The following is a 23,160-nucleotide window of genomic DNA, read 5'->3' as shown; positions in this document are numbered from 1 at the left end:
TCTGGGGATGCTCAGGCAGGAGGGATGTAGCGGAGTCAAAGTGTCCCACCTGGGGATGCAATGGCAGCCTCAGCCTTGACTCTTGGGGACGTTCATCCCCACTCACTTTTAACCTGAACCCCATGAAACAGCTCATTCCAGAGCCAACGGTCTTGAAGTTCATCCAGCTTCTCTTTCCTTGGGTGAAAGCCATCCCAAACCCACCCTGTGCCCATGCAAGACCCTCTGAATGCTTTTTATAACCTGCTTTTTATAACCTGCTTTTTATCCCACCCTGCAGCTAATTGAAGTTAATTTACCCCACACGGCCCCAGAACTACCACAACCTTCTCCAGAGCCTGCTCTTGGGCTTTGACATGTCGCGTCCAACTCTCCCTCTTCCAGTCATTTTACAGCGCTCTGGATTTGGGCGGCAGGGGCAGGCAGTGACCGCAGACAGCACCAGAAAACTTGTCCTGTGATTTTGTAGGTCTCTTTTCATCCCATCACTGAAAGGCACGAGGGATTCCCACCAAATTGACGTGTTTTCTGCCAGGTGGGACATCGTTAGCAGCACCGTGCATACAAGAAGTCCATCTGTCCATCCCTCCATCCATCCCTCCATCCTTTGCATCTCTGTTTTCCATTGCATCTCTATTTGGCCTGCCCTGAGGCAGGGCCACTTCCTGCCTTGACCATGCAGGTGAAGGTACGGTTGTTAATGCAGTAAACGAAATTCGTTAATCAAGTGGGAGAGAGAAACCTGAAGGGAAGAGAACTCATTCCTCCCCGTACTGACCTGTCCAATGGTGCTTTTGTTTCCCTGCATCTTCATTTTTGCCTTGCCTCGCAGACACGCACGCAAAAAATTTCAGGACGAAGCTGAGTTGGAAATTCCAGCAGAATAAAGACAAAAAATTCCCCATCGCCACTTCCCCTCGCATCCTCCAAACTGGGGAGGTTGCTAAGTGACAGCATTTCTGCTCGCGCTAACACACTGCGAGAGCCTGAGCGCTTAAAAGCAAGAAAATGGCTATTTAAGGACATGATAACTCATGTTCTTCGGGAGCGACCAACAAGCTGTTTGTTCGGAGAGGACTGGGGATATTTTCACCCAGAAATTAAATTTGGAGGGGATGAGTAACGGCTTCGGTGGGAACTCGCCCTTGTCTACACCTTGTCTGCAAACTCCTGCTGGGACGTGGCCTGTGTGCAGGGACCCGCAAGGACACGTGAAGGGATTTTACCCCAATTTGTGTCCACGGAGCCCAATGGGCAGAGCCCGGGGGTGGTCCCTGCACCTGTGCCTCAGTTTCCCTGCCCCGTACAAGGAAGGTCAGAACCTGGCTTTAGGGATGGTCATGTGCTGGGTCTGGGAGCCCAGCACCGTGGATCCTGTCCCAGGCACGATGCTGAAGAGCTGATCCCAATTTTACCTGCAACACCCCAGGCAAAGGAGCAAGGGGAGCTCGCCTGGACCTTCGGTAGCTCACCCCTTGCTTGGCTTTACCAGCAAAATTTCCAAGTGGGTTGGATGGATCCTGTCTCCTGTATCCCACACTGGTGGCTCCGGTGCCCATCACCGGTGGCAGAGCCCGAATGCGATCAGCCCGGCCGCTCGCCTCTCCTCGCTGCTGACCGCCTCCGTTTATATATTTTATTTATTTTTTTTTTATTCTGCGGTTGTTGGGCTTGCTATTCTGTGATCCCATTTAAAATCATTGATTTACCACAGAGTCCTCAATAAGCAATTTGGAGCAATTGAAGCTGTTATCTTGCTATAGATCACATGGTGGTGGGAGTCGGGGGCGGGGGAAGGGGGAAGGAGAGGAAAAATAAGGAAGAAAAATGACTGGAGCTCCCCACGGCCAGCCTGGATCCGTCCCGCATTGCGTTACACATCTCTGAGCCACGTGGATGTTGGGTGGTGGTTTGTATCTTACATTCCAGGAGGGGGGAGAGGGTCTTTGCTTTGTTTATTCAGATTTAACCCCGATTTCTGGGCACAGAGAGCACGAGCTGGGGCTGGACCCCAGGGGCTTTGTGGGGCGGGCAGGAACAGCATCTGCAGAGCCCGCGGGATGGGGGAGACCCAAGGTGGGTCCCCAGGGTCAGAAAGGGGGAAGGAGCTGGGTTTTTCCACCACTGGTGGTGGTCAACAGCCACACTCATGGACTTGTGGAAGGTGCAGCACAGCCCCGCGCACCAGCAGCGTCATCGTTTCTTTTTCAACTTGGGTTCAAAGGTTTCTCCTCTCTCCGCTGGGGAGGAAGGTTTGTAGCCCAGGAAGCCACCTCCCCTCCCGGCTGCCTTTGCCTCCTGCGTCTTCTGCCGCGCGTTTTGGAGAAACGCCTTTTTTTGAAGCGCTGATTTTTTTTGGGGGGGGGGGGGCGGGGGGATGGGGGGGAGCGGGAGGAATGAGAAGGAAAAAGAAATCGCAACCTGATTACAGGGGAAATTTGCCGTCTCTGCATCAGTGAGCTGGGAAACAAACCGTTCCCTGACCACATTAGGCAAATAGCAATTTGCAGGGCCATCGAAGAAGAGGATTCAGCATCCCAGCGCGGCGGGGCTGGGGGCTGTAGTTTTTAGCAATCGATTTCCAGTAACTTCATTACCCCCCAAAAGGGAGCTCGGGTCTTCAGAGTTAGACATGCCCCAGTACCAAAAGCACGAGCAGGGCAGGATTGAAGATACCTGTATCTTGTCAAGCACAGCCATTAGCTGGGAATCAAATTATAGAGCCCGGGGAAGCTGCCCGAGAGAGACTTTGCTTCCACGCTAACGGCTGGAGAGCTGTCTCCCGATCGTACCCCGCAATGCAAAGCCTAAATACAAAATCAGGCAAGAGAGGGAGGACCTGGCAAATGTGTGCGCCGCAGTGATTTGGAGCATATCGGGAACGTTTTGAGTGCGGCGAGGAAATAGACAGGTTATAAAACAGCTACCCGAGAGCCACAGTAAAGATGGCTTTAAAAACACACTAATGATTCGACGGCTTCCCAGAGGGTTGGGGAGCTGCTGCGTGGTGCAGGAGGGTGGTTGTGCCCTGGTTGCGTTCCCAGCGTGCAGACCCTTCGTCTTGGCGAGGCGACGCCGTCGGCTGGGGTGGGACCAGCAATGACGTTCCTTGGTGAAACGGCACAGAGCTCGTTGGTGCCGCTCCTGGAAAGCCCTGGCTTGTCTCTCTCGCGCCTCCAAAGCTTTCCAAGCCCGTAACTTCTGCTTAGACTGGCTGAAATGGAGATGACCTGCGATGCTTCTCACAGGGGCTCGTACTCACCCAGAAAATCGCCGCCCGGTCTGTGTGGTTGCCCCACGCAGCGTCCCGGGCCATCCCAGCCAGCCGAGAAGGGCTGGGGGCCAGCCAAAGCCGGGCAAAGTACCCAAAGGAGATATCTCGGCAAAAAAATAACCTTGCAAGTTATAAAGATTCCCAAAGGCCCAGTTTTTCCGAGGGGAAGAGGAAGAACACAGTGGCAATGTTATTACGTGATGAGCCGGGGCAGGCGGCTTTCCCCATGCCGCCCGACCTGCTGCTTCTCCATCCTTCCAAACCAGGCTGAGAGACTGAATTCTGGAAATCTCCTCCAGATGGGATCATCTCCGTGCTGGAGGGCTTCATTTTGGCTTTGGGAACGTTCCTCCATCCTCCCCCTGAGCCAGGGCCCGGCTCCTGCACCACCCCCAGCTCCCCTCCAGCTTTCGTTGGAGGCATTTTGGCATCTCTAGCTGTTGGTAGAGCTGAGCCAAGGCCAACTTCCCCGGAGACCTCCACACGCTCAATATCTCCTCCTCAGCTATGCCAACAACAGATTTATTTGGGGTTTTTCTTCTTCCCAGTTCTGGAGCGGTTTAGAAAAAAAAAAAAAAATCACTTTCCAGAGACATCATCTGTGCTCCCGCTCTGTTCCAGTCAAAATCAAAAGGCTTGGGTTGATTTCTAGCTTTTTAAGGCAAAAAATAAATAAATGCAATCAAAGGACGTGTCAGGGGGAAAGAAACTTCAGATCAAAAGATCGAAGCAGCTTATTGCAAGCCAAGAAAACACGTCAAAAGGAAATATTTTTATTTTTGAACGTGTTTTTTCTGTCCTTTTTCTCCTGGAGTGTCTGGGCCTTCCAGCCACGAGCGATGAGGCGAAGCAGGGACAAATCCGAGGGACTTGGAGGAAACTCCTGGGATGCAACACGCCGGTCGCTCCCGAAACAGCCCAGGCGCCGCCTCCCCCGGCAGCGTCTCTGCCACCGGCCGGTCCTACCTATTTCTCTAACGCTACGAGACGTGTGCTGCGAGGCTGAAAGCACAGAGCTGGGAGCGCTCCTGAAAAGCCTCACCGGAGAGGGTGATTTGGCCAGGGCAGGCTCAGCCTCAAGCCCCCGCGCTCAGCCTGGGACAGCCGGGGCGACACCACGGTGGTCCCTGCTGGCCCCCGGCCCCTCTCCCCCTCCAGGGAGCGTTCGCTCGGGCAGCTTTGGGCTCCTCACACCTCCAGACCTGTTTTGTCCATCACTGTTTGGAAGTGCTCGCCCTTTGGGGTTTGAATGTCACCGAGGTGAGCAGTATCCAGCCATCAATCCCGAGTGCCGAGGAGTCCTTTCCAAGCAGCTGGGACCAAGGATGGGGCAGGCGTCTCTCCCACCATCACCTCTGCCTGCGCTCGAATTCTGGGGGGTTTTATTGTTGTGGGGTGGTTTTCCCCCCCCTCCCCCTGCTTATTTACATGGCAGCGTTCGCTGAGCCTGATCCTGAGAAGCCGGAGTGTTCAGCAGGTCCCTGTAGGCGTCTGGGGTGGGCAGATTAGTTTAGGGGAATGTACCGATTCCCCACGGAGCTGCCTCTGCTTTTAGGTGTTTCTGAACCTCCTGGCCAGTGCCCAGAGTGGCTGGGAGGAATTAGCGCCAGCAATATGGGGTGGGAATGGGTGGGCACATGGGGAAGAGGCACAACCCTTAGTAGCCACTAGAGAATCCACAGTGGGAGTGAGACCGGCTCACGGACCTTGTGGAGGTGACAATGGGTACAGGTGAGCTGGGGCAGCTCTCGCTTGTCTCCCGGCTTCTGCTTGTCTCCCGGCTCGTGTCCCCTCTGTTGAACTCCCGAGAGGACTCCGGCTCCGTAAGCTGGTGGTGGTTGGGTTATTCCGATCTAGAAACAGCATTTTTTTCCCCTCCACTACAGATAACGGCGCCGAGAACCCTCCTCATTCCCTAAGTAATCCCAGGACCGTTTGAGAGCGGCCGCCAGCACGACGGGAGCAGCAATTATTCCTCATTTTGTGTAACTGTGTGTGCGGGAGAGCCAGGAAAGGCGGCGCCTCTACGTACCACCCCCTCCCCAGACCTAAACCGGGGCGATGTTTATTAATCTGCTCAGCGTGGTCCCGCCAGGCGGAATGTATTTCACTGTTGCAACAGAAAGAAATGGGCTCCCAAGAACAAGCAATATTATTTACATGGCATCGATCGGTGCCGAGCTTTTGCTGGCTCAGCAGGTTGTAGCCCTGGTTTTCATCAGCGGAGTGCTTAACCCATGGCTAATTGGATTTGCCGTCGTTCGTGTGATCTGTGCTGCCTCCGATTACTCTTTGCGTGGCCCCGGCTGGGCACCCGGCGGGGACAAGGAGCCAAAAGACCTGAACCCCCTGCAAGGTTGGGGCGGGCAACAGCATCCCGGGGCGTCGGGACATCGGCTCCCTGGTAAACAACGCTGACAAAGCTGGAGCTGGAGCTGGGGGGAAGGTTGGGCGGAGGAAGGGTTTTCTTCGCTCTGAGGCGGGCAATAGTTTTAGCCAGCCTAAGGGGCATCTTGCAAAGGACCGAATTAGACCCTGTAAATCCAGGGAGGGGGACAGAGAGGGTGTGAAAACTGGCTGGGATTAATTACTTAGCTATGATTTCATTAATGAGGCTGCATCTGAGACTGCAGCCCTGAGCCTACATACTCACGGGCTTCGCAGCAGGGCAAGGACTTATTAGTGTCAAGGTAAACTGAGGCACAGATGGATGAAGCCATTTCCCAGGGTCATCTGGGGGAGCTTTGAGGGACCAAAGCTCTGCATCCTGTCCTCGTTGTGCAGGATAGTGGCAAAGATGCTGTTTCCATCCCCAGCCTGGTGTTCCCAATCGCATCCCAGCTTAAGCCATTTTTCCCTCAGGGCTGAGCTGGTTTCTCCCACCGCAGAGGTCCCCTTGCTGCAGAGCAGTTCCTTCTTTGGCTTCCCAATGAAGAAGCAGAGTGACAACCAAAAAATAGCCATAAAACACCTAGGTGGCAAGGAATGAGGATCCGTGATTTTTTTTTTCCTGCGTGGCCAAAAGGCTTCATTTTTTTTCTGGACTGGCACCAAAACCCACTGGGTGTTTTGGCCCCAGAAGAGGGGGGACCCCAGGTGCTCGGCTCCCCCTCAAAAGCCAAGTATTTGGGAGGTGCTTTCTCCCACGGCAGGCAGCCTGTCCCGGGGAAAACGAAGGGGCTCAGCCACTCAGGCCCTCGCAGCCGAGTTTTCAGCCATGGCCAAGAGAAACCCGTTAATCGGACGTAATGCGGAGCCCCAACAGACGGGTAATTGGGTGCCATTCGCTGAGCCGTGTCGCGGGAGGTCAGGCTAGATGCTCTTTCGTGACCTTTAAATCCACGGACTAGCGAAATTGGGGCCTTTCTTTGGCCAGGCTGCCAGGACGGCCAGCGGCGTCTGCTGCCTGCCCAGCCCAGCTCTGCTGCGCGGGCAGGGGCCAGCCAGGAACAGCCGTATTTAGCCAAGCCCCAGCTGGGCGCTCGCCGCGCCCCTCCGCGGGGAGCGAGCCCCCTCCATCGCCTGGCCAAGGGCTCCTCACCTGCCCCAGCGCAAAGGCATCCCGCTTCGCCGGGCTGGAGGGGGGACACGGCATCGCTGGCCGTGGGGGTGCCACCCGGCTGTGCCAGTCGTGCCCACGGCGTCATCCGGAGACAGGCACCCCCACAAGGACACCGGGATCCCCCCCCACAAGGACACCGGGATCCCCCCACCGGTGCCGCCCGGTGCCAGGCACGATCCCACCAGCAGGGTGGGAGTGAATTGCGGGAATTTATTCCCCCCGGTGCTGAGTTGGTGGAATGAAAATGAGCGTTTTACCTTACGGGAAGCGGCGAAGCTTATTTAAAGTGCGACGGTGGTTAAAAGGGATCTGCCTCTCCTAATGCCGTCTTGATAATGTCTTTAGCCAGGCACTCGAATGAAAGCCCAGAGCAGGTTTGGGGGAGCTGCCGCGACTGCTTTCTGTGCCGAATACGGGGCCCAGCGCCATAGGACCCAGCCAAGGTGGAGCCCCCCATCCCTGCCCACACCGCTCCATCCATGAGCTCCATCCTCCCGTCACCCGAGGGAGCTTTGATTTTATTTATGGGGAATTCCTGGACGTGCGGCGATTGCACGATGTCAGTCGAGGCAGAGCGTCCCACAGCTGCTCACCGACGGCTCCGGAGAGGCTTCGAGGTGCCTTGGGGCCACAGACAGGTGGGGAAACTGAGGCACTCCTGGAAAATCAAGCCCTCTTTCCCTCTTCCTTGTGGGCGCTGTGGGGCTTTTGAAGCTCTACTGACCCAGCTATTGATCCGCTGAAGCTGTTATCCAAGCTGTGAAGTCAGGGGTTTGGAAACCAGTTCTGGATCTGAGAATTTACGAGAAGCTACAAGGAAATTCCTGGAAAGGCAGGGAAAGGCCCCGGAGTTCGCGGAGAGCCGAGGGGAGTCCTGGAGAGCAGCAAAATTCCCAGAAAGCCCCGAAAACCTCCCAGACAGGCTCCGGCCCCACCGTCCCTGCAAAGTGCTGGGGAATTCCTGGAAATCAGGAGGAAAGTCAGTGTCCCCGAGTGTTTTGGGGACCTCCAGCCTGCTCCCCCTCCCGAGGGCTGCTGGTCGTGGGGGCTGGATCCAGCTCCAGCTCCTCTCCCTTGCCCTGGGAAACGTTTTGGCAGCACGAAGGGATCCGCAGCTGGCAGGAGGGGAAGAGCTTCCCAGCGCAGAGGAAGAGCCCCCAAAAGTTTGGGACCTGAGGGACTTTCCTATTCCCACTCCCTGGAGCCACTTGGGAAGCCCATCCTCAGCTCTGGCTGGTCTGAGGAAAAGAGATCCCTCCACTTTCCCCAGGGAGATACCTTTGCTGAGCCAGGCGGAAAAAAATAGTCACCGAAAGCCCCCAGAAATAATGGTGCAATTACCGAAGTAATTACTCTGGCTGCTGTGCAAATCCTGCCCAGTTAATGTCAACAGTGAGGAGTGGGGGGGGGGGCAGCACACGGGTCCTGCCTTGATTAAACTTCCTTCGGTGGCTGCGGAGAAGCTCTTGTTATGGCTTGCATTCCCGGAAAATAAATCTCTCCCGCTGTCGGGAATATCCCTTCATCCCCTGTGATGGGTGGGGGGCAGCACTGTGGAGGGTGGAGATGGCATCGCCGAGCAGGAGTGGGGGTGGAAGAGCAAATGGGTCCTCCTCAGCCCCTTGGGTCCTGCGGTCCCTGTCCCTGTCCGAAATGTCCCATCACTGTCCGAAATGTCCCATCACGGGGACAGGCCCACGTGTGGCGGGGACGTGGCTGGAGGCGTCTCAAGGGGAGCACAACAAGGATGCACTGGGGCGGAATTGGGATAAAAGGGCCCTGGTAGCTGTTGCCAGTCGAGAGAAAACCCAAGACACGAGAAAATGATGGGGGAGACGATGGAGGGGAGGGATGGAGGAGATGATGGGGGGGGGGGGCTGGGGGAGGAGAAACAGGGTGGGGGGAGGCTGGGGCTCGGCTAAGACTGACTTCAGCAGAGGAAAATTCCTATTTTTCACCCTCACTCCCTGTTGTATGAAAGGATTGGATGCTTTATGAGGTCTGATATTTATTTTTTAATTTTTTTTTTATTATTATTTTTTTTTTGAGAGCGTATCATTTTTAAAAAGGGGATGATTAGGTTCTTGGGAAGGTGGCAGGATCGGGGAGGTGGGGGCCGGGGGGGGGGCAAGCATCCATCAGGGTGCAGGGGTGCCTGTCCCCAGCTCTGCCGCCTCCTCCTCCTCCTCCTCCTCACAGGTGGTTCGTGCAGCCTCACAACGCTGCATTAAAATGCAAATGTGTCCCTGCCTGCTGGGAGCAGATAGTCCAACGCTAAACAGGAAAAGCGGCAGCGGAGAATAAACAGAGGGCAGCGCGAGAGGAGAGCTGGAATAGAGGCTTCTTTTTAATTATTTTTTTTTTTCCCCCCCTTTTTCCTTCAGTGAGATTCGGGCTGTTTGATGGTGGGGGGAGCTATTGAATGGGAAGTGAAGCGATAAGGGAGGAAGGCGCTGGTTTTGGATTAGCTGGGTGCGGGGGTGCAGGTGGCTGGTGGCCTGTCCTGGCGGGAGGTAGCCACCAGCCCCTGGTGTGAGGGTGGTCTGCAGCCTACGCAGCGCCAGCCCCAACTGTTCTCTTGGGTCTTTTGTCTTTCTTTTTTAATTTCCTGTCCTCACTGGTCATTCCTGATGGGGAAAGAGATCCAGTCGCAATACTAGGGGTGAAGAGGACCAGCTGGGGAAGGGACCAGGCGCCCTCAGGCTCCACCGGAGCCTTCACGGAGTTCCCATTTTCCTGGCCTTCGTCCCCAGTATTTTGCCGGCTGCCTCCTGACCCATTTGCTGACAGGCTTCGAAGGCATCAGGAGCCCAGATAAATGGTTGGCGAGCTGCTTTCCTCCTGCTCCGAATGCCCGGAGGGCTGGGATGGTGGGTGATGCTCAGGGGCAAGTGTGTGTGTATTTACAGGTGCCTGTACGTGCACCCTTGCACCTGAGCAAAGCCCTTTGCAGTCCCCGTACAGCGACTACACACATCCATCCTTTATATATATATATATATTTATTTATTTATATATATATAAATAAAAAATAAATATATATATGCACACACATATATGCATATGTATAAAGAATAAATATATACATATGCATGAACTACAAATATATACGTATTTATATATCAATAAATAGCTGGCTCTACAGCTATAGAGAAGTTTTTGCTCCCTTCATTCAAAGGCCCAGCCACCCTCAGCAGGTCTCGCCCCCTCACGCTGCCCCTCGCCCACCACTGCACCATCCCCGGGGATGCAGCCATGGGCGAAGTGCCGGGATGCGGGTGCCCGGGTGGGGAGAGCCACCCGTAGGACCCAAGGTGGGGAGACGTGGGCACGAGAGCGTCGTCAGCCCCTGCAAACAGCTCGGGCTCCCCCTGGTCCATGGGCACTGCCTTCCCAAAGGCTCTGGGAGACCCAAACCAGCTCCGTCAGCTGAAATGGGAAGCGATGGGCTGGAAAAACCGCCACGGACGCTTGGTGTCAGACCTTGGGCCCGGCTATAGCTGCCGAGCGGCGGGAGGAGGCGGTGGGCGAGCAGCCAGCGCTGCTTGGGGGGCAGGGGTTGGGGGCTGGTGGAAAGCAGCCGGAAGAAGGGGGTCAAAACCTGGGGGGAGGCTCAGCCGCGGGGACACCCCACATCGAGCGGGGCCAAGCTGCCCGATCCCTGACCTGTGCAGGTCTGTGTCATCGTCCCCCCGCCAGCCGCCTTCCACCTTTCGCAGCCCCTGAGACGCGCTCGCGGACCGGGAATCGGGCGCTGCCGTGTGCTATTACAATTACAAAATTTCATTATACACTTTTCTTACCTTCCCCCTCGCCTTTTCTTTTTTTTTTTTTTTTTTTTTAACAAATATTCATGTATGTTAATTTAACAAGGAGGCTTGGCAGTTCCAAGCAGGGAAATCGGCTGTATTAATTTTACTGCTCAGAGCCGCTATCAGCTCAGTGGCTCGTTCAGCCAGACCTGGGTCCTTTAGATAACGAGGCACAGCAAAAGCCTAACTGCATCAGCTGCCTGGCCTTTGAGCACATCTCAATTCCCCCATATGTATATGTATACATAAAATCAGCATAGAGCTATCAGGTAAGTTTTAAGGCCACTCGGGGGAGAAATTTTCACAGCCCCAAATTGATAAATTCTTTAAAGAGGCTTACGAAACACTGCACGCCACCACGGGCTGCTGCTTGCCTGCCAGGGAAACTGAGGCACAGGGGGACACCGAGGATGGCGCTGCGGCATCACCTCGTCCCTGACCACCGGTCTTTGATCAGGCTGTGGAGGAGGGGGAGGATTTTGAAGAGAGAAGTCCCAAATCCACAGCTTTGACCCCAGAGTGCTCAGAGCTTAGGTGAGGATGAAAGCCAAGCCATACCCCTGGCACCCCAGCAGTGTGTGTGTCCCCCCCCTGCCCCCGACAGCAGACCCCGCACCCCCCCGACCTGACCCCCAAACCACTGGGAGCACCCGCGGCAGAGATACGGCCCATCACAGTGTTGCAATGCCTTTTGGTTTCGGCGTTTTGTTTCATTGTTTTTTTCTTTTCTGGTCTTTTATTTAAGAAAAAGGAAAAAAAAAAAAAAAAAGAAAAAAAAAAAAAAAAGAGACACAGTGGTGGGTAACTTCCAATCCAGAAATAATCCGCTGCCAGCCTCCGCCTCCCCCCTCCATCCCGTGATGCCGGAGGCATCCCCGTGCCCACAGGTTCCAGTGCACAGCCCGGGACCCCCCCCAGCCCCCGCACCCCAGTGTCCCCGCGAGGTTACCCTGGCCGAGGATGCTCTGCTGGGCTGGGAGATGGGGCGGCCCTGGGCTGGGGGGGTGCTCTGGGGTGAGCCAGAGGGGCTGGGAGCTGCCGCCAGCGCGGGGTGAGCGGGGAGGCGTTATGTTATGGCAGTCAGAAGGCACCAGGGAGGCTGAGCCTGGCTCCGGGCATCCCTGCCGGGCTGGCACTGGGGGAACTGGGCTGGCAGTGGGAGACCTGGACCAGGTCCGGTTGTGGGTGTCCCCATCCACGCTTGGCCCCCCGGGGTGGTGGGAAGCCCCCGCACCACCTCCCAGTCCCAGAGCCACATCCTAGCACTTGGGGGGGGGGGGGGGGAGCAGAAAGCAGGGGCTGGCCCCACAGGTCCCAGCGCCGGCCCCACAGCTGGGAGCAGAGAGAGGGAAGGGCTGGCAAGCTCACAGGCAGCGAGCTTGCTGGCCCCCCCAAAACACCCCTGCCGGGGGGCCACAGCCCTTCCCAGGCAGCAGGAGGGGGCAGAAGCAGCTGCCAAGGGTCCCCAAGGGATGCTCCTGTGGCAAACATTACTGTCACCGTCCCAAAGGGAGGGGGGGGGCGAGCCTGGCACTTGGGGCAGGGACACAGCAGGCGATGGGGACAGCGGTTCCCAGGTGGCCATGGCTCTCCCGCCCCCTCAGCAGCCGCCCTCCCCTCCCGCCTCACCCAGCATCACCCGCAGCGTGGGGCAGAGGGGTCTGAGTGGGGGCCACCCCCCAAACACCCCAACAGCCATGGGGCAGCAAACCCCTAAACCAGCACTCACCTCCAAAATTGTGCAACCCGGTGCAGCAAAGGCAGGGGGGTTGCCTTCAGGAAGCCCCCACTTGCCACCTCCCCCAACTGGGCACCTAGGGGGGGCCAGGACATCTCTCTTCTTCCACCCCCTGCACAGCAGGACCTGCAGCATCATCCCGTCCCGTTCGCCGTTGGACAGGCACGCCAAGGTTTTGACCCCATCCATCTCCTGCCCCCCAACTCACCCCCTTTGCTGCCCCCTTGCCACGGGCCAGCGCGCTGGGGGGCCACACGTGTGCCGATGCCTCCCCTGGGAAAACCAGACCGTCAAGGGCAAGAAAAGAAAAAGGCCCCCGGGGGTGCCTTCCAAGGGGGTGAGGAGGACGTGAGATGTGCAGAAGAGGGAATGCGCAAGAGAGCCAAATTTGGGTCTCCAGCCCCGGGGAAGCAGCCGGCGTGGTGTGGCATGGCGTGGCATGGCGTGGCACGGCGTGGCAGCCCCCTCCCTCCCACCCCGTCCCCTCTGCCCCTGCGTTAAGCGATCTCTTTGATTCTGCGGATGTAGTTGTGAAGCTCTTCGGGGTCTTGCAGCCCCATGTCCTGGCAGACCCACTCCAAGTCCTCCTCATCAGCGATGGGGATGGAGTTGTACGCCAGCTCGTCGGAGGGCAGCGTGGCGAAAGTGGTGAACTTCACCCGCTTCCGTTTGGAGGTGGGCGAGTTGAGTGGGTCCTCGCTCTGGTCCCGCGTGGAACCCCCCGAGGAACCGTCCCCGCGACCGTGGACCTGGCTCTGCATGCTGGTCTGCGAGCTCCCGCTGCTGTGGTGGTCCGCGTGGCAGCAGGTCTGGACATTTTCCAGGGGGTTCCCAGGGCTCTCAGGCTGTGGGGAGAGGTCATTGTGAGCCCGCAAGGGCTGCCCGTTGCCCAAGAAGACCCAGTGGTGGGAATGGTCCATGTTGGTCTGGCCTTCAGGTGGGATGCGTTTGTGCCGATATTTCAGCACAAAGACAATGCAGTTGATGAGGAAGACCAAGATGGCCAGACAGAAGACACCCAGGAGGGCGTACATGCCTATCTCCAGGTCCGTCAGCCCCCTGGTCACCTGGACGAAGCCAGTGGGGATAGTGGGGAAGTCCTCGGTGGGGTGAGACGCGCTGGACATCCTACTGTCCTCGCTCGGCTCCGCTTTCCTCTCCACCTCTGCCCGCAGGGTGGTGCTCGCCCCCGTCTCCGCCAACCCTGGCTTGCTGGACACATGGTCATAGTCATAGGTTGGGTCCTCCTCGGACCCAAAGTGGACCCGCACGCTGGCCAAGGCTGTGAAGAGCACACTCTTGCGCTTGGTCTTCTGGCAGCTCTCGCAGATGACCAGCTCAGCCCGCAGCAGCTCCCCCGCACCCTCGCTCTCCGCCACCACCAAGGGGAACGCCCGGTCCTGGGTCACCGAGACCACCTTCTCGTCCAAGCTGCTCACCACCAGGTTGTAGTCCTTGGGGTCATAGAGGGAGAGGGGCGCCGTGGTGCCGTCGCTGTAGGAAATCCACAGGCTCAGGAGCGCTTCCTGCGGGACCAACACAAGCACCGGTTGCCCAGCACGATGCCAGTCCCACCTGCACCCATCCCTCCATCCCTCCTCTTTTGCATCCTTCCCTCCATCCAATTCACCCTTTACCCCTCTGTCATCCATCTTGTTCCTTCCAACCATCACCTGTTTTTTCCCTTTTGCCGATTCTTCCCTCAATTTTCCCCATGCTTGCCCAGGCTCACCCCAAATCCCAGCCCCAGACATGCCAGATGCGGCTACCAGAGCTGGGCTGGGAACTATAGCATTTCATCCAGACCCGTTTGTCCCTGTGTTTGTGTCCTGTCCCCAGGCTGGTTCATAGATCTGCATGAAGGTTTCTGGGGCACTTTGGGGGTCTCCAAGGTGTTTGAAGGACAACGGGTGCTGTGGGGGCCTGGGATGACTGTGGACAGGATATGCAAGGGGGAGGTTGTGGATGGAGCCCTCACCCCACCCCAAGACCCACACCAGGCCCTCCAAGCCCCAGTGCACCCCCCTGGCCTCACCTGCTTGAAGAAGCTGAGGGTCTGCTGCACGGACGTCCGGGCAATGATGGTGTGGCTATTGCCAGGGCTGGGGTGGAGGGACAGCGAGAGGCTGGAGACCACCTGGGCCTTCAGGTCTGTGATACTGACCTTCTCCTCCGCCACCGTCACCAGTGTCTCACCTAGCACCGCCTCCATGAGCGGGGACACGACCTGCAGGGGACGAGGGTGCCCGTCACCGCCTGCCACCCCCAGCCTAACTGGCCGAGGAGGGGCAAAGGCGGCCGGGGGGGTACCTTGAAGAGCGTGGTGCCCGGCTCCCTCCCGGCCAGCGTGAAGCTGTCCACCATGTGGGCCACCCGCGGGTCGTCCACGCGCATGAAGTCGCTGACCAGGTCGGTGACCTCCACCAGCCAGTCGGGTCCCAGCATGGTGACCACCTGCCCCGTGCCCTCTGCCGCCGTGGTGTGGAACTGGGTGAAGACCTGCAGCGTGGCGTGCTGGTACTGCAGGGCACAGCCCCGGCTCTGCTTCCTCTCCTCTTCATCCTCCTCGTGCTCGCTGTCCCGCACCGACCTGCAGGATGGGGCAGTGGGTAGGCAGCGCTGCCGAGCTCCCTCCTGCTGCAGCTCTTCAGCCCCTCCAGGAAAGGAGAGGGGTGGCTGGGCAGGGAGAAATGCTGGTTTCTCCCCAAGCACGGGAGAAACCTGCTGGCTCCTGGCCAAAAAGACGCCCGTTGCCCATGAAATCTCTGAGGGCTTTAGCAGCTTCTGGCAAGAGGGTCGCTGTTGTCTCTGCCCCCTAACCAGCTGAGAGGACAAGATATCTCGGGTTGGGATGGCACCTGGAGGCCTCTAGACCTCAAAACAGGGCTAACTTTGGAGCTTGGCTGCTCCTGGCCTCATCTAGGGGAGTTTTGACCATTGCCGAGGATGGGTGTTCCCCACCAGTTCCATCGTCTGACCAACCTGTGGTTCCTCCTTCCATACAAACCCGCAACCTGTGTCCATGATCTCTCACCTTTTCCCTAGGGACCCCCTGAGATGACTCCGGCTCCACCATCTTTAAAACCCCCTCTTTAAGTAGCTGAACAAGCCAAATAGACCACTAGCACCACCTTCATCTTGCCTTCTCCAGGTTGGCCGGACCCCAAGCGCGGTGGCTCCGCAGCACCCACCTCCTGTCCGGCAGGATGGGCACTCTCCAGCCCTTCACTTGGCTCAGCCGGGCGTCCGAGAGCTCGATGTGCAGCGGCAGTTTGGGCACCCACACCGTCATCTCCAGCGGGGCAGAGAGGTGCTCGTAGGTGAAGGTGACCCGGGCGCTCATGGAGCCCCGCGACTCCTTCCCGCTGACGAAGACGTAGTCGCAGCTGCTGGAGACCTGGGGGAGAAAGGAGGATGAGGGGGTTGCAATGCTCCCGCAGACACACCAGAGATCCTGGCAGGAGGCTGCCTGGAGGATGGGAAGTGCCGGAGGAGCAAAATATCACCTGGCACATACCCGGTTAAAGGTGGCTCAGGAGCGGGGATGCTCTCTCCTCCCCAAGGTCCCTGCTCAGAGGTGTGGACCCACACACACCATGGCCATGTCGGGTATTTTCCCCCCGATCCAACTCTTCTGAAGCCCTTGCAGGCACCTTCATTTGGTGCTTCAGCTTTTTTGGTCCCCCTGCACCAAATTGTCCCCCGCTGCTGCGCTCAAGCAAGAGGCACCCGCGTGGGCGCTTCACAGAGGTTACAAATTGCTCGTTCTGGACATTTGTCCCAAAATCTCCTCCACCCATGCCCAGAGGGCACAGGCAGTGAGCACGGACCAGCCGTGTGCAGGTACCCACAGGTGCCTCATCCCTGTCCCTTCTGCTAACCCCAGGAAGAGCTTCCCAGAGTCCACCTGAATCCTCACGTTCATCTTCTTTCACTTTTAATTCCCATTTATGCAAATGCCATCAGTTAAATTTGCTATAAAACAAATACGTCCTGCGGGGGCCACTTATTACCAACCGATCCGAGCCAATTAAGGAGCTAAGAGGATGCCACTGCAGCATCGTCCGCGTTTCGGCTTAGGCCGTCAGTGTCAACAGCACCTTCTCCTTCTGATCTGGTTAAAGATGTCCCTGCTCACTGCAGGGGGGTTGGACTAGATGGCTTTTACGGGTCCCTTCCAGCCCAACACATTGTGTGACTCTATTCTATGATTCCCAGCAAGGGTGGGAGGAGACAACCAGGCTGGGGAGGCTCCGACCTCTCATCTGCAGTGGCCCCATGGCCCAACCCTGACCCCCTTTTCCTCCCCCTACACCATCAGAAATTGCAACTGAGTTGTTTGCTGCTGGGGAAAAATAAAACCCCTTTGCTCAGCCAGCAGCACAGTCGGTCTCTGATGCGCCAAGCACCTCAGCAGCGCAGGAGGGCTCATTTTACAGAATCACAGAGTGGTGGGGGTGGGAAGGGACCTCTGGAGATCACCCAGCCCAACCCCCTGCCAGAGCAGGGTCACCCAGAGCAGGTGGCACAGGAACGCGTCCAGGCGGGGTTGGGATGTCTCCAGAGACGGAGACTCCCCCACCTCTCTGGGCAGCCTCTGCCAGGGCTCTGCCACCCTCAGGGTAAAGAAGTTCCTCCTCATGTTGAGATGGAACTTCCCATGGTCAAGTTTGTGCCCGTTACCCCTTGTCCTGTCCCTGGGCACCACTGAAAAGAGCCTGGCCCCATCCTCCTGACACCCCCCCTTTCAGTGTTTATAAGTGTTGATAAGATCCCCCCTCAGCTGTCTTTTTTCCAGACTCAAGAGACCCAAATCCCTCAGCCTTTCTCCATCAGAGAGGTGTTCCAGTCCCCTCACCATCTCGGTAGCCCTTTGCTGTCCCCTCTCCAGCAGTTCCCTGGCCTTCTTCAACTGGGGAGCCCAGAACTGGACCCAGCACTCCAGATGCGGCCTCCCCAGGGCAGAGCAGAGGGGGAGGATGACCTCCATCCACCTGCTGCCCACGCTCTTCTTGATGGCCCCCAGGATGCCACTGGCCTTCTTGGCCACAAGGTCCCATTGCTGGCTCATGAGCATCCCGTTGTCCCCCAGGACTCCCAGGTCTCTTTCCACAGAGCTGCTCTCCAGCAGGTCACCCCCAGCCTGTCCTGGTGTGGGGGGTTATTCCTCCCCAGGTGCAGCACCCTACACCTGCCCTTATTTCCAAGAAGCTGCTCTCCCACGTGGATTCTCTGATGGCTGATAAGGAGTTGAGTCCACGCTGCACGGTAGCTGACAGCGGAGGTGTTAGCATCACTGCCTCTCTCCCCATCTTATCTTTGGGCACTTGTGGTCATTCAGCTGCAGGAACTTTGTATTTCTGAGCCCATGAGCAGGGCCTGACTTCTACAAGAAGTTTCAGCTTCCATGTTTCAGCTGCGGGAGCCCACCATGAGGTGACCGTGGTCCCCGGGGCTGGTGGGGGAGGCAGAGCACGAGACCTGGGCTCCTCGGGAAGTCCCCGCTGCCCAGGCACAGGAGGGAAATGCAATGCAGGAGGGTTTGTTCCTTGTCTTCCCATCAGAGATACCAGCTCGGCACGTCTGAAAAGACAATCTCATCTCTGGCCGGGCGGCGTCTGAATAAAGATGAGCTCCTGGGCAAATCCTCCAGCAGTGAAGTGCTCTGGATATTGTGCCATTTATCACAATAAATATGATGGGCTGCTGCTTGCATTACCTTAGCTAATAAATCCCCCCGGCACCTTCTTCTGGGGACCACTTGCTTAGAAATTGGGGGGGGTGTTGAAACTACAACAACAAAAACTCCCAGCACATCAGGCCTGTCCCGATGATGGAGTGACTGCAGATTAGCTTTTAAATGAAGTGCGCGCTTGTTCAGAGAAACTTCCCGGATTCGCAGCAAGGCTTCGGGAAGCGAGAGGCTGAGGTCTGCTCGGGCTCCGAGCCAAGGCACCGCCGGCTCCACGTCTGCCGCCAGGAGCTCCCCGCCTTGGCACAGCATCAAGCTTGGGATCAAGGGGACGCATCTCCTCCAAGGCCCTCGGGAGTGGGAAGAGCCACCACAACTGGTGGGATCCCATGTTGGCCAGCCAGAGGTCCTGGTGGTGGCTGCGGGTGACCAATGTCCCCGAGGTTCAGCCCCACTGAGCTGACTTGCTCCTGGTGGCTCCTCAAGCAGGTTTGGATGGTGAGCTCCTAAGAACGGTTCACATAGCAGGTCCTCAAGCAGGTTTGGATGGTGAGCTCCTAAGAACGGTTCACACAGCAGGTCCTCAAGCAGGTTTGGGTGGTGGGCTCTTAAGAAAGGTTCACATAGCAGCTCCTCACGCAGGTTTGGATAGTGAGCTCCTAAGAACGGTTCACATAGCAGGTCCTCAAGCAGGTTTGGATGGCTCCTAAGAAAGGTTCACATAGCAGGTCAGGTTGAGCATCTCCCATTGACCGTGGCTGGCAGCAGAGGTGGCCTTTCGACTCCTTGCGTGTCCTTCAACGTGTACACAGTCTCCAAAGCCACAACGCAGGCAGGGCAGGGTGATTATTTGTATGCTGCCTTGAGTGATGAGGTCCTCCTCTCGGGGCTGAGCACGGGCGGTCGCCCTGTGTCACCACAGACGGGGATGAGGGTGACGACTCCCACCTCTGCTCTCTCACCATCCTTGGTGGGTGGCCCTGGCACCTTCACAGCCGCGTCCACCAGGTCCAGGACGTTTCCCCTCCACGTTACACACAAGAGCAACCACCACCGAGCCACAGGCGGCGTGGGGAGAAGCAGCTCCCCAGCCCTCCTTCACGTTAAATTATTTACAGTAACAGATAGCGCATCCCACTATGTAAGCTTTGATTTATGTAACAGGTTTATAGCCCTGACACCGTAATCACACTCCCCAATCTCAGCGGGTAACTGAGAGCTCCCTCGGAAACGAAGCTCCGGCACAAACACAAAATAACTCAGCAAGAAATTGCACGGGGCTCCGAGCGGCGAGCGGGAGGCGAGCGGGAGGCGAGCCGGGGCCGGAGGGCTGCTCCATGCATTATTCATCCCAGCTTGTGTGCATGTGTCTGCTCCCCCCAGGTCTGGGGACAGCGTGTAAATAGATTTATGAGCAGAAAGGCAGCACATTAAACAGTTTAAGTGTCTTGGAGTCCATCCTGAAGTGTATTATTGCTCTAGTGTTTTATCACGCTGCGGAGGACCGGTCTCCATAAATTAGACCCGGTGCTGTAAATCGCACGGATCGGAGTTTTAGTCAAGAACTTGGGTAAACAGTTTGTGACGCTGGCTGTCACCCCGCCGCCGCGGACCACCGGGGACAGCAAGTCCCAACAGGGCTGGGGCTCTGCCCGTCGCCCCTGGCTCGGCTGGGAGGGCAACCGGTGTCTGGTGGCGAAGAAGGGGAGAAAGGGCTCTGTCCCCCAGCCTGGGGACATGGGAGACCCCAGACCCCCACCATAGCTCCCCGCCTCTGCCCGATGCAGCGGGAACACGGAGAGGGTGGGCTGGGTGCGTGCAGGGAGAGGAGGTGGGAGGTGTCTAGGGAGAGACACCACTGGCAGAACGATGTCTAGGGGTGGATGGATGGATGGAAATGGTGATAAAATAATACGGAGAGGCGGATAGAGGGATACACACAGTGATAGAAAAATGTATATGGATGAACGGGTCTGGTGATGGAGAAATCATGGCTGGATTTGAGGATCAACTGCTGCCTCGGCGGCTGGGACGGATGCGTGGGCAATCGCCGCTGCTGCAACAGCGAGCCTTTTGCGTTCGCCTTATCAGCATCTCTCCCGTGCAGCCCATCTTGCTCCTCTCCCCCAACCTCCCCTTTTCCCTCCATCGTCCCCAAGTCCCCGGCTCGTCCCCCCACGCCTCGCCGGGGCCAGCCCGAGCTCAGCCCAGCATCCCATCCCAACGGGAGATAGATGTCACCGGGAGGCAGGAGCGAAGCCGCTGATGGAAACGTGCAGCTTACACTGCGAGGTGACAATGTTTCACCTTATCAGCGCTAAGTGCCGTGATAACCCATAGTTATTGCTGCTGCCTGGTGCCAGCCTGCGCAGCGCCAGAACATCCCATGGCCTCTCCGGGGACAGTGACAAAGTGTCTTGTCCTTCTCCCGACAGATCCCAGGGAGAGGCACACGTGGACTGAAGCCACTGAGGGGATGATGAATGGGATGGGGTGGGCTTGTGCGGCACATGGGCTCAGCCACCAGCCCCAGCCCATCCAGCTCCAGCCCACGCCGCTATTGGGGCCAGCACCCCTGGGGGAAGCTCAGCCCCTCACTAGGGCCAGGAGAGCCCCCTCCCTGCACCCACCTTGATGATGTCTTCGTTGTTGGACTTGCACTCGACCATAGCAGAGACGTCCACGATGACGCCGCTCAGCTCAATGGCGATGACCTTCACAGGAATGGCCACCGTCCGCCCCGTCAGGATGGCCGTGTTGATGATTTCTGTGTCCTGGGGACAGGGTGCAAAGAGGAACATCGTGTTGGAGGGCAGCCTGTCCCTGATTCTGGCTGGCCCCTCTCCGGCTCCAGCCCTGGTGCAGAGAAGGACCCACACACAGGTGGGTGGGTGGGCTGTATGGGTGCTACGGGGTGGATGGGCCGGTGGGAGATCCCTCAGAGGGACCCAACCCGTCCCCAACATCAAAGCAGATAAGCTAAGCGAAGGGCAGGAATCCGCTCACCATGGCCAGGGGCACGATGGCCCGGATATCCCTCTGGATGACCGTCAGCTCCGTCACCACCTTCTCCAGGTCGGGCGGGGGGTTGCGGCCCCGGTAGTCGATGTGCCACATGATACGGCGCGTCACCGACTGGCTGGTGAAGTTCTCCATCTCGAAATCCAGCTGCATGATCTCAGAGGAGGAGTCCCCATCCCTGGGCAGGGGGACAGGAGGGGGATGCGGTGAGCTGGGTGCCCCGGGTCCCGCAGGCACCCCGGGATCAGCATCAGACGCTCCCCTCTAGTGACGCAGAGCATCCCCAGCTGGTCCCTTCTCAGGGTCGCCGTGCCTGCTGGGGGGACCGTGCTGTGGGTGCCACCACGATGCTTTTTCCCAAACACAGCAGTCCTGACCCCCCCACACCTCCACCGGGGGCTGCTCCAATGGGAACCTACAGCATCCCATGGGAATCTCCCCAGTGGGAGGGAGAAATGTATTTCACTGTCTCTCCCCAGCGGGAGAAAAACCTCGGTGGCTCAAGCGGGGGCTCTCCCAAGGCTGCGGGTGATATATTGTCACAGGGTGAGTGTTGTGGCCACGGGCCCAGGGGATGGCGGGTGGCTGCAGGCGCTGCCCTCATCTCTCCGGCTCCGTCTTCCCGACAGTGCGGCTGGATTTACTGCCCCAGGCTGCTCCCGCCTGCATACTCGTGTCCCGCAGGCCAAATCCCAAGTGTCCCATACCCAGCAGGGCAGCGCGCTCGGGGACGGCAAATAAGTCCCTGTACAAGAGCCCAGCCCACCCTCTTGATTTTACAGCCCCTTCCAAGGGGATCACATGGGGAAACTGAGGCACGGGAGAACCACAGACAGCAGATGGGACAACACTGAGCTAGGACTCGGGGCAAAGCTGTCCCCCAGCCTGCATGGGGACACGTGGGGCAGACGGGCAGGGGATGGGGGAGGTCGGCAGGACCGGCAGAGGATAACGGCCCCAAGACCATCTGCTCACCAAAACCCCACACATTTAATGGCAGGACCCAAAGCTAACGGACAGGGAGTGAACTCTGGGCCATCCCCGAGGCAGGACAGGATGGAGAGGCTGTGCAATGCCAAACCCAGCACACAGTGCCAGCTAAGGGAACGGGGGGACTCAGCAGCCCGTGTCCCTTGTCCTCTGCGTCACGGCTTGGTCACAGTCTGACGGCAGCAGCGTAAATCACTTACACCCCATCCCTATGAGCAAACCTCCTCAGATGCGATCCTGCCCTCCTATCGCTGTGTCCAACTTGCAAATCCCTCAGGGGGACTCGGGTGCAACCCCCCCGCCTTAGGCGACACTTCTCCCTCCAACGGTTCCGCAAAGCAAAGCATCCCCAGGGGACACCCCAGAGCCCCCGGGAACCGCACAGCCGGCAAAAGCCCCCCCAGAGCAGGAGGAGGGAGAGTGGTGAGGAAAGGTGAGATCCCTGTGGAAGGAGAAGCCGGGACCAGCCCCGCTCTCATCGCACCGTCGAGAAGGTCCCATCGATCTGGGGATGCAGGGTACAGTCGGGTTTCTCTCTGATAAATATCTAATGAGTGAAAGGGAGCAGAGAAAGGGGAGAGCAAGAAGCCAGGGCTGCTCCAGACCATGGGAAGCCCTGCTCCTGCCGCAGGGACGATGGGCTTCGCAGTGGGGTCTGCTGGGGTCCTGCCGGGACTTTGTTCCCCAAAGGGGAATTGCCAAAGGCCACCCAGAAGAAGCGGATCTGGCCGCTTGCTGCCTCTTCCAATGCAGAAGTGTTAAATACAGCCGGGAAGAGCCAGGTTCAAAGGCAAACCAGAGCTGCGGCTTCACGCCAGAGGCGGTTCGGCGCTGTGACTCTTGGCCATGGGGTGCCCCTGGGCATCCCAGGAGCCCTGCCAGGGGCCAGCCACCATCTGCCCTCCCCGAGCATCGTCTGCTCTCGGCCACGGCAGAGACAAGAGCCGGGCTGCCCAGATTGGCGGAATAACTTAGGATGCAGCTGCTGGGGCGAAAACCGCCCAAAATTAGCCATTATCACCCCAAAGCTCAGGGCCCTCGCCCCCTCCCTGCACAGCCGGCGTTGCCAAG

At 57.9% G+C, this 23,160-nt stretch overlaps 1 protein-coding gene across 1 annotated transcript in view; it reads right to left on the bottom strand.

Moving 5' to 3' along the window:
- Window positions 1–11,922: 11,922 nt before the first annotated feature.
- TMEM132E (transmembrane protein 132E) overlaps window positions 11,923–23,160 on the bottom strand; it is a 28,733-nt gene continuing 17,495 nt past the window's right edge. The window contains exons 4-9 of the mRNA XM_063342374.1: window positions 21,085–21,277; window positions 20,709–20,852; window positions 15,578–15,783; window positions 14,697–14,976; window positions 14,422–14,613; window positions 11,923–13,912 (exon numbers count right to left, since the gene is read on the bottom strand). Coding sequence (XP_063198444.1) covers window positions 12,884–13,912; window positions 14,422–14,613; window positions 14,697–14,976; window positions 15,578–15,783; window positions 20,709–20,852; window positions 21,085–21,277 — 2,044 coding nt within the window. The 3' untranslated portion in view covers window positions 11,923–12,883. The remainder of the gene's footprint in view (window positions 13,913–14,421; window positions 14,614–14,696; window positions 14,977–15,577; window positions 15,784–20,708; window positions 20,853–21,084; window positions 21,278–23,160) is intronic.

The sequence above is a fragment of the Chroicocephalus ridibundus genome, chromosome 7 (genome assembly GCF_963924245.1).
Source record: "Chroicocephalus ridibundus chromosome 7, bChrRid1.1, whole genome shotgun sequence".
Lineage (NCBI taxonomy): Eukaryota > Metazoa > Chordata > Aves > Charadriiformes > Laridae > Chroicocephalus > Chroicocephalus ridibundus.
The sequence above is the reverse complement of the archived record's forward strand: the minus strand, read 5'-3'. Positions and strand labels throughout refer to the sequence as shown.